This window comes from Egretta garzetta, unplaced genomic scaffold (assembly GCF_000687185.1).
Source record: "Egretta garzetta isolate BGI_Z169 unplaced genomic scaffold, ASM68718v1 scaffold786, whole genome shotgun sequence".
NCBI lineage: Eukaryota > Metazoa > Chordata > Aves > Pelecaniformes > Ardeidae > Egretta > Egretta garzetta.
This window is the reverse complement of record NW_009259991.1, coordinates 359787-371099: the sequence shown is the minus strand read 5'-3', so window position 1 is coordinate 371099 and position 11313 is coordinate 359787. Positions and strand designations below refer to the sequence as shown.

The following is an 11313-nucleotide window of genomic DNA, read 5'->3' as shown; positions in this document are numbered from 1 at the left end:
ACGAGGCCTAAGAATAATGGCAAGTCTAACCCTTGCAGGGCCATGTTGTCTTATGCCGGATTAGGGTGACAATGTGATAAAAACTTAACAAACCAGGAAAGCCGTGTAGCCTGCTCTCAGAAAAAGGCTGCCATAGCTACACACCTAGTTCAGGTACCATAGCAAAAGCCACTCCTTTGAATTTCTGTACAGGACTACACACATAACTCACGTGCAACCTATCTGACGGTTCTCTAAGAAGCCTGAGGTGGAAATACATATTCTTTCTGCAGGTAGGCAATAAAAATACTAATTATCGTAGTGCCAAGAACAATATTTCGCAAGACTATAATAGAAACTTATTTGATGTGTCCCCTTTACATTTTAAATAATCTGTCAGTTTGGTATCATTCTCACCTCAATGAACTATGTGACATTCTGAGTCCAAGCATATTGTTTTTTGATGTATGTGACAGGATGAATTTGCTTTGCTGCACTATGTCCCAAGGCTGCATTTTCCATGCCAAAAGCAGTGCACTGACCTGGTAGTCCAACATGAGGAGTAACGTGCACCGCACACTAACATCACCGGGTCTTTTCACCTGGAAGCCATCCGTCTCCTGGGTTGTGGGAGTTCTGTGCCACTGCCAAAGGAAAAAACAAGTAAGATTGTCAGTCTTTTCTTTCCACCGATGTCCATCGAGGTGCATCTTGCACAGTACCCCATGCAAGAGTAAGACAAGTGCAAGCCTTCTGAAGATCTTGCAATTTCAAAAAAAACAAACAAACAAACAAAAAAACCAAAAAAAAGCCCCACACACCACCACAACAAAACCCCCCAAATAATTTCTTGCTTTGACCTTGCAATTCAGCTTTAGTGCACAATCTGCTCTGCTGTTAGCATGCTTTACCTGTTAGGAAAAACATGCACAACTTTTTCATCATTTCAAAAATTCTGTTCTAAGATGCACACTACATCAGTACTACATTTATGTTTTTAGACTATACAGATTCTTTTAGTAAACATTCTTAAAAAGAATGGAATTTTGAAACCTTTGAAAATACCTTAAATGAGATAATGAATGCAAGGTAACTTAAACAAAGTAGATAACGGGCACACAGCGGTTTATCTGTGCTACTATCAGGCTTATATGCAATGGGTGCACTATCTTCTTACCTCTACAAGATGGTTGTCAGGTCCATAAAGATCTTTGTCCAGTTCAATAACCAAACTCTTAAAAAAAGATGAAAACTTCCGTTTCTGTTTGCTGAGCTGTACAATCAGAAGAAACCGAAACATATATTAGCTTATGTTCTATGCTTCCTTCTCAGGCTTTCTCTTTCTCTTGAACATTAATTCCTGTATAAACCACAAGTGTGATCAATGTCCTTGAGTTTCCCTTTTGACAAATGCAGGGTAAGATGAAAAAATCTCAACAGTGGTGGAACAGCGCACCCTTAAGGGAAGATTTCCATGACTCTCTTACTATTATTGGAAAGGACTAGCTCATGATGTGGACATGGCACCTGTGACAGCGGGTCCAGAGGAGGCCACGAAACTGATCCAAGGAAAACCCCTCCTTTGAGAACAGGCCAAGAGTTGGGGTTGTTCAGCCTGGAGAAGAGAAGGCTCCGGGGAGACCCGATTGCGGCCTTCCCATACTTAAGGAGAGCTGATAAAGATGGAGAGAGACTTTTGACCAAAACCTGTAGTGACAGGACAAGGGGCAAGGGTTTTAAACTGAAAGAGGATAGGTTTAGATTGGACACAAGGAAGAAATGTTGTACGATAAGGGTGGTGAGGCACTGGAGCAGGTTGTTCACAGAAGCTGTGGATGCCCCACCCCTGGAATTGTTCAAGGGCAGGTTGGATGGGGCTTTGAGCAACCTGATCTAGTGAAAGATGCCCATGCTCACAGTGGGGGCGTTGACTATATGATCTTTGAAGGTCCTTTCCAACCCAAACCATTCTATGATTCTAAGGCCACTGTATACCTTTTATTTTATCAGCTTGGGTTTTTTGATGAATGCTAATTTCTTGGTCTGATTTATCAGATGACAGTATATTTTACAGATTAATCATACACTAAGTATTTCCTTTTACATTTTTGCCTTTCCATTTCATTATCAGTATTTGCTGCTTATTACACAGCTTATACTGTCTAAATTAAAAACTGTGAGGTCTATAATCACGTAATCTGACTTTCCATATAATACAGTCCACAGGATTTCAATTCATTTCTTCTTATTTAACACAGAAAATCTTACGGAAATACATCCTCCTTCGATTTAAAACTTGCCAGTAACCGAGAAGCTATTTTGTTCCAATAATCTTTCTTTGTTAAAATATATGCTCTAATTTCTAGACTGAATTTGTCTAACTTCAATTTCCAGATGTTGCACTTTGTCACCCCTTCATGCCCCAGCAAGATCATGATTCTGATTCACGTACAGTTATCTCCAGACAGACAGATATGCCTTGAAAGCTTCCCCTCTCCATACATGTATGTTCTCCATCTGTTTATCCTATCAAATACTTAGCTTGTGAAGTCTATTCAAATAGTTGATGCCTTTTTTAGGGAAGTCCAGCCTTCCCTGAGGAAAGCTAAATCCACCACTGAGGTTTCTGAGGACTTCAGAATGATAAACTTTTCTTCCATCCTTGCTCTGACCATCCATACCTCTTGTCCTCCCAGGAATATGAACTACCTGCTTCTCCTTGTTATCCTACTCTTCGCAAGACGCAATGCCTGCTGTAGGCCTGACTTATCACACCTCTTGTGACCTGAACCCTGCTGTATCTTTTAAGGGAATTGCCTCAGCCCTCTCTCCACCTCCTCCTACCTGTCCTGTCCTTAACTCTGCTCCATTGCCTGCTGCTGTCCCTGCCCCTCCCCAACATTCCTATTATGGCCTTATCCCTCACTCCAGCTGGACATGGTGCCTTCCCAGCAACAATAAGTCAACACTACCATTCAGAGATGCCTTGTCTGAATTGATGTCCCCAGTAATGTCCACCACCCCACAGGACTATCTCTAGATCTCTGCCAGCCCCAGCGAAGCACGCGCAAGTCATACATCATCCAGGAGCTTCCCCTCCACTCGCAGCTCCCATGAAGCAATGCTGCCATCAGAGTCATCAGCGTCAGATTTTGCAGGATTAAATGTGTTGGAGATGTAAAGTCTCAGTTTCCGTTTTTGCTGTTATGCAAATAGAGAAAAGAAAAGTACACATCCAGTTTAAGTCCAATACACGAGGAAGCCACAGGAAAGGTGACAGTTACACATTTAGTACAGAATCTGCGTTTTTAGTACAGTTGCACCAGGTTATACTAGAATTTAAGACTTGGTTACATATAAGAAAATACACTGGAGAGCTGCATCTGAAACTTCCTTTCAAAAACTATTGGCTGTACAAACATGCTAAAATCCACTGTAAGTGGAGAAAGACAGGAGGTTGCAGGGCAAAGCCCATGAGGCTCTACCACCTGTACTTCTGGATTAGGTACTTGGGAAATCATTGTAAGAAAAGCATGATGTGATGCCCTTCCTGTCTAGATCCTGGCTAGATTGCTAAGACTCAGCTGCAAACCTCTTGCTACCCAAATGCCTTTCATAGTTGCACCAGTTCAGATTTGTAAATGGCAGTAATAAATGCAGCTACTGCTGCAAACTACATGCTGGGCACATCTCTGTCCATCTTCGTTTTACCATCATGCAGAGCCTGGTAATAAGTCTTCCTACAGACACACACTCGAATACACCGCCCCCCCACCCCCCTCCCCCGCTACCTAACCTTCCTCTTTAACTGCCTTTCACCCTAATCAAACACGTTGCAGCTCTGACTTGCTGTGAGCCCTGAGTGGAGGAAGGCACTGTGCTTCATCCCTAACTCAGGAGCTCAGGTCTGTGAGAGGTACAATCATGCCCACCTGTAGGCATTTTTACAGGCTATCTACTGGCTTATGGCTATGTTATTTCTCAGTGCCCTTCTCTCCCGTGCACCATGTGGAAAATGTGGCCATTAACTCTGATGCATGGATTCCAGAACAAATATTGCCAAAAATGTCTTTGTGACTCCAAATATCTCTTTATAATACAATGACAAAAAGGCTACAGTTGTCAAGTTAATGCAGTCAAAACAACCTTCATACAACATAAGAAAGGAGTAGTCTCATAAAGCTCTCACACACACACAAAGGACAGAAGGAAGTTATGTACATCGGGTCAGGAAACTAAAAATCTAATATCGCTCAGAGGAATGTGGGAGACAGATGTATGGCTGAGGAGGAACAAGAAAATGAGTACATTTTTCCAAATCTAGAGAAGACTGTGACAGAAAGGTTTGATGGAAATGGAGCATCAATAGTACATGCTGAGAGGGAACAGGATTTTCAACAGTGCCAAGAGTCCAGAAAATGACAGGTGGACACGGATAGAACAGTCAGAAAGAGAGAAAAATACTTCTAGAAATCCGTATTTTGTTCTCCATCCTTTCCTACAGGATTTCTGTTGCTGAAGTGCTCTTTCGTTATATAAAGTGTGGGGGTTTTTAATGCCCCAGAATCTTTAGTTGGTGTGGAGGACTTGTGAAGGACTTCACATTTCCAAATTCACAACTCTTCAAATTCACTGGCACACTTTATGCACTGTTCCTAAATGTTATCCCCACCTGGATTATTTGCAAAACTCTATCTGTATACATAAGCAGCTGTTTTCTTAACAGTTTCTCCTGGATACTCTTCTGATATTTCAGGTTTAGATCACCGATTCCATTTCCTCTTCTTTTGATTTCCAAAGACACTATCTCCATTCTCCCCTTTACCCTGGAAACTCCTTCTCCCCCATACCTCCCCACATCCAAATAAGAACCATGCCTGTTTCCTCCAAAGGCTGACATTTCACCACCAAGATCATCCTCTGCAATAACATCCTCATTCAAACATGAATGTTGTAGATGGCTTCCTTTCTTAGCTTTCAGGCTCTGGCCTCCTTGTACAGTCCACCTAAAACCAAGTCAGTAACAACATCTAATTCCGCTGTGAAATACAAAATACCTCTCCTTGATACTCCCTTATCCTTTTCCTTTCAAGTCACGCACGAGCCAGATGCAGCCTATGTTGCAGAACGGGTCTCCTGCCAGGCTCCCTATATTCTCCCTGCTCTGCCAAAGCCACAGCCTGCATATTATTTGTTTGTTTCTCCCACATCTCTCTCTTCAATTCGCAGTGTTTTCTTCTACACAATGAATTCTCATTCTCAAATTTAATCCTTTCTTCACTGTAACCCCTATAAAATCAGCCTACTTCTTCCACATTGTCATTAGAAAAGAACTCAGAATAACTATGAATAAAAACCCCAAGTAATGGCTACCTCTAAAGTTATCTTTTATCCTACTTTCCATGTTTCTTGATTTTAGCCTTTGACTCCAGCATGTTACAGACACTACTGCAGACAACCTGTGAATATCGTGGAATGCTGAGCCTCTGGTCTCTGCTAAGCAAAGACATTCTACCCAACAAGCAAAATGTGCAACCTGCACCCTGCGGGTTGTCTTCAGATTTTGGCCCAAAAGGTACTGCAAATTTGCAACACTATTGAGACCATGATTATCTCCCAAATGCAAACACAGAGAGATCTTTGCTTCTGACACATAACAAACATCGAGGAAATCAGTCAAAGAGGGCAACCACAGAGCTGCAAGAGGACCCCCAACACCAAATGGCCTTTAAATCTAATAAAAATCTTTGTTAGAGCACAAAGCAAAATAAAGGACAATAAAGAAGGAAAACTCACATTTTCCAGGTAAAATGGAAAAAAATTTTAAAAAAAAAGGTTTTTTAAACCGAATTTTCTCTGTTCACGTGTCCTTGAAAATGTTTCACTTCTTCAGAATTGCTCTTATTCCAGCAACTCTGATTTTCTGGGTTGCAGAAAACTCTGTAGGGTCACATCCTGGTTTTGGCTGGGACAGTGTTAATTTTCTTCCTAGCAGCTGGTATAGTGCTGTGGTTTGGATTTAGTATGAGAAGAATGTTGATAACTCACTGATGTTTTAGCTGTTGCTAAGCGGTGCTTACGCTAGTCAAGGATTTTTTCAGCTTCCCATACTCTGCCAGGGGCACGAGAATCTGGGAGAGGGCACAGCCAAGACAGCCGACCCCAACTGGCCAAAGGGCTATTCCAGACCACATGACAGCACGCTTGGGGGAAGCTGACCAGGGGGAACAAGTGATCGCTGCTCGGGACGGGCTGGGCATTGGTCAGTGGGTGGTGAGCAACTGCATTTTGCATAACTCATTTTGTATAGTCTATTACTATTATTATTGTTGTTATTATCTTCTACTGTTTTATTAAACTGTCTTTATCTCAACCCATGGGTTTCACTTTTTCCCAATTATCTCCCCCATCCCACCAAGTGAGGTGGGGAGTGAGCAAGTGGCTGGGTGGTGTTCAGTTGCCTGCCGGGTTACACCCCACCAGGTCATTCCTGGGGAGAATCCTCTCTTTCCATTCCTTAAAATCCAACCAAGTTTGTGATATTGCCTTCTCTCCAAATTTCTGCTTTTTCTTCTGCCTTCTTACTCAAGAAGGCAGTCCCTTACCCTTTTTGCCTCGCTGACTGCCCTGCCCTGAGCTGCAGCTGGCACCAGCTCCCCCTCTCTGAGGGCTCTACCAGGCCAAGGGCACCCTCAGACATGACAAACGCTGGCCTAACCTGCAACCAGATGTCAGCCATTATGATTGCCATAACCAGTAACTCTAGACCCAACCTGCAGAGTGCAGCCAGATCTGCCAATGATGTTCTGGAAAGCAGACTAAAAAAGCTGTGAAAAAGGCCTTAGGCCACAAACACTGCTTGAACAGCCAAACACGCCCTCCTTTGTACAGCACTGCACCAACCCAGAAACATTCAAGCCTCCACAACCACCTTTCTGAAGCTGCTGCCAGCAAGCCCACCTCCTGTTTGTTCCCTTATGAGTTGCTGCTCCATTTTTTCCCTTCTTTCTGCCCTTCCCAGAATCCCCACTACCACCTCTGCCTTACACATGTCCAGTACCACTGGCTCCTCAGAAAAACTGCTTGGGAACAGCTCTGCTCAAGACGTTCTGGGAGGCTGACCATCTTACCTTCCAGGAACTAGACAGTGGCACATGAACTTGCCCTACCCACGCTTATCACCAACAATGGTAATACATACTTGGAGCAGTGGCATTTAAAGGAAATATATTTAGAAATCTCTAGCAAAACATCAGAACCATAGCTCTACAAGTGAACACCTTCTTCGGACTCCTTCTCTTCTACCACGACTTTTCTCCTGTCAGCTGTGAGACACTACTGTCCCACTGGGTGAAGCAAGATTCTGGCAGAGATCCAAGAGTAATCCCTCCTGAAGAGATCTACCCAGTAACAACTTCAGCACTCACAGCTATACTGCTATCATAAGGGTGTCCAGTCTTGGAAGATGTCAGCTTAGAGATGATATAGATAGTCAAAACTGAGCTCAAGGAAGAGCAACACCAAAATGGCGCTGGCTGGGATTTTACAGCCACTATACAGACCACGCAGTCTCCTTGGCTGAAGACACACACCCAAAATCACTGCACTCAGCTCACTTAGCAGTACTCCTGCGTTCCACAGTAATGTTGAGGTCATACCCAGAAGGCTCCGAGAGTGAGGTATTCTTCCATCTCCAGCTGAGCAACTCCATCTCATCCAGGCAGGAAATAATACAACAGCAGTTATGTGCAACTTGGTTACTTTGCAGGAGTGCAAAATACTTTGGCAGGAAACAAATTCTGCAAATTTCTTAGCAATGCACGTTATAGCACAGATCTAAAATCTGTTCTCCTCTCTGTATGGTGGCTTCTCAGAGAAGAGAAAAGCAAGGAACCAAAACCCTTGGCCTTGTTTTTACTGGTAGAATTCTCAGTAGCTTGGAGCAAAAACTGAAGAGAAAACTTACAGCTCTAAAGCAAGAAGAAAGCATCACATCTCATCTCTTCAGACACACTGAAACTTTACAAACCTCAGCAGGGAGCTCGTCACGGAGACTTGATCAACGTTGTGAATCAAATAACCTCTTGTCCAAAAATCAATAAATGCTTAATCTGCTTATTCTCCAAGTGTAAGATACACATCTTTAACATGCTGCTTTGACTTGTCTTCAGCAAAATGAACTTGAAATAGCAGTCATATTAAAAAGAAAAGCCTTCCCTAAAAAGCACTGTATTTCACTTACAATTTCTCCTTGAGAAAAAGAAAAGGAAAAAAGAAGCATATGTGACAGAAGACTGGCCATGCCAGCGATGATCTACTGCAAAGGTCTCAACTACGACAGCGGCATACATGGCTGCAGAGCTCACGTGGAATGAAAGATCTAAACAGGAGGCTGGCAGGAATGCTGGAGCAGCAGAACTAGCAGAACTACAGCCTTTCCTCTAAGTTCTTCAATGTCATCTTCACACAAATCAATACAGCTTTAGGTTGAAGTAAATGGGCGAAACACTGGAAATCCATCAAATCCTTCAGAAAACTACCTCTGGTTTATCATGCCACATTTTTTTTTTTCAGTTTACATTAGCATTAAATCCCCCAAAAGTCAAATCAGAAACTAAACATCTGAAGATACCAGGCCACGTGTGATATACCCAAGACAAATCTCCATCAACTGCTGAAGTTGAAGTTCCCTTCAGTGAACTCTCGGGCAGGACAGAACGCCTCCAGGAGGCATCCAGGGAAGTTGTGCTTAGGATTTCAAAGGAATTAACCAGGTTATCAGCAGACAATCTGTTGCTGACTGAGTCAAGGAAATCTGGCTGCCTATCCTATGAACATTATTGTGTTAAGAGCTCTCTGTGCACATCCTAAGGATGGATCACTACGTACCTCAACAAAGCATAAAAACTTAATGCATGAAGCATAGGAAAGATTAAAATCCTTTGCATATAGAGTAACTGTTTCATGGTCCCACAAAAACTTTTTAGGAAGCAAAAAAGCAGCGGAAGATAAAGTAGCATGGAGACTAGAAATCAGGAGACACAAGAACAACGACCACTAATAACAAGCGTTCAAGTCTGACCATTATAAAATAATCAAATGAAAATTAGACAGTATCTGTGTCAGAACTGGAATATAGAGGTATCGCTCACCCAGAGTAGCGGCAAACAGCAATGTCAAAATTTGTAGAAGAAACAAAATTAGTTAGCTAACTCATGGCAACACAAGACAGACAAGAATTTAAAAATGGCCAATCCAAAGCAGGAAAATCAGTGACTTAAAGGAACATGCAAGTATCATGAGTATTAAAAGGAACTACCCAATATTTACTGAGTTCAAAAATCGCACCAACACATGAAAAACACCTGTAGACACTTCTATAAAAAATTCCAAGAAAAAAAACCCAACTCCAAAAAAGCTGAACAAATGTTATAGAGTAATAAAACGGAGAACAGTATGCACAATAGTCTATAGAACCCAGTTATAGCAGCTTATTTGGCAGCTGTATGCTATACTCTCACAGGAAGAGAATCAGGAGGTGCATACTGACAGGCGACAAGAATAGCTAGGTGCACGGAAAAATTCTCTCCCTGCAGTGATTGGGAGGACTGAATTTTTTACCTAAGAAAAGAGAACATTAAGGAACCTGAAAGGTATATGTAAAATAGGGACTGATCTAAAGGAGGATATTAGATGTTTGTGTTTTCCGTATCTCACAATGCAAAAAGCAGAACAATAAATTATGCCACAAGACCATAAATTCAAACCTGATCAATGGAAGTATGTCACGTATGCTATACAAAGCATAATGAACCATCGTTAACACATAGAACTTATTGTCACAGAACACAGATTTAAAACCTGCAGGTTTTTAAGCCAGAAGAGACTTTATTGTGGCAGTGAAGGCATGTGGCAGTGAAGGCATGTGGCAGTGAAGGCATGTGGCAGTGAAGGCATGTGGCAGTGAAGGCACAGACCCCAAGTCCTTGCGCAAGCACAAACGGCATCGGGATCACTCTCCTTTCTTACCAGTCCCAAAACAAAGTCTCCACACCTGCAGATCCTGTACTTGTTCCCACACCACCGCCACACCTGCAGATCCTATACTTATCCCCACAACAACTCCCCCTTCTTTACTAAAAACAAAAAAGCAGAAAATAGCTCATAATTTTAACTGGCAGTAAAGTAATATGGCTTCCAGACTGCTGTACTGATCAACAGAAAAAGGGGGATAAATATGAACAAGATTAGGTTTTATGTTTGCTGTTTTACACAAGCGCCCCATGGTTTAGGAACCACTATATATAGACAAAATCTATTAAAACAGATCTCTACGCAGTAACTGTAAACAGTTAAAGAATACATTTTGATAATATCATAATTCTGTGATTGCTTTCCTTACAAAATCTGAACTTAAAAATCTGAGTGCAAATCAATTCACATTAAAAAGCCTGCAATTTCAATTACTGAATTGGTTAAGACTATTTTCTTGTTCTTGCACTTGATCTTGTCTTCCTGTCCGTCCCTCCAGCAGTCCAAATAGCCTCCCTTACGTTATCTTCTTTGCCAAGTTCTTCTTTAGTTTTATTTCTTTTTCCTTTCTGTGGCAATCTATTTTCATCGTTCTCTGACTTTAATTTTTTGAATGCTACATCATCTGCTAGCAACGGACATTTTCTTCTGCGAGAAGTGGAAATTGCCAGTTGTATAGGGTTAACCTCTTTTCCTTTTCCAAAGCGATTATTTTTTTCAGAACCAGTGGATGTCAAACACACACATTTTGAGTTTCTGAAGTGCTACCATTTTCTGGACTTGTTCCTACAACAGCTTCCCCTTCTTTACTAAGAACGAAGACAGAAGTTCTTGATTTGCTTATGAAAAACAGTACACTTACTGAAGTCAAACGTAATTTTTAAATGCAGTGAAGGGAGACATGGAGTCTAATTACATCTAATTCCCTTTCATTTGTGTTTTTTGGACTTTTAGTTTCTTGTTCCCTTTTCAAAGGAGCATCTTGCCTGAATGAAGCAGCTTAGCAAAACGGTAATACTGACAAACAGCATCTTACACCACTAGCTAAACATTACAATGAAGGCAGTGAACATTTACAGTATGAAACACTGAGACGTTATCAGTTGAAGTGAAGATCTATGTCAATCCAATTTCTTCAAGTACACTATGTGGGGTCTCTGCTTCCTCCTGTAAAAGATCTGCCTGTTCAATGGCTTTGAGAACATTTTTCTTGGAAGTCTCCTGAACTTCCCCTCTTAAAAGAAACTCATCCAGAATGAAATATGCTTTTTCAAAATTGTAGATGATATCAGTCAAGAAGTT

General features: G+C 41.8%; 1 protein-coding gene across 1 annotated transcript in view; it reads right to left on the bottom strand.

The window, feature by feature from the left end:
* Positions 1 to 11313, bottom strand: part of SMARCD3 (SWI/SNF related, matrix associated, actin dependent regulator of chromatin, subfamily d, member 3) — a 68141-nt gene that overhangs the window by 17864 nt on the left and 38964 nt on the right. The window contains exons 5-7 of the mRNA XM_009640572.2: positions 3058 to 3180; positions 1157 to 1252; positions 522 to 623 (exon numbers count right to left, since the gene is read on the bottom strand). Of these exons, the coding sequence (XP_009638867.1) occupies positions 522 to 623; positions 1157 to 1252; positions 3058 to 3180 (321 nt within the window). The remainder of the gene's footprint in view (positions 1 to 521; positions 624 to 1156; positions 1253 to 3057; positions 3181 to 11313) is intronic.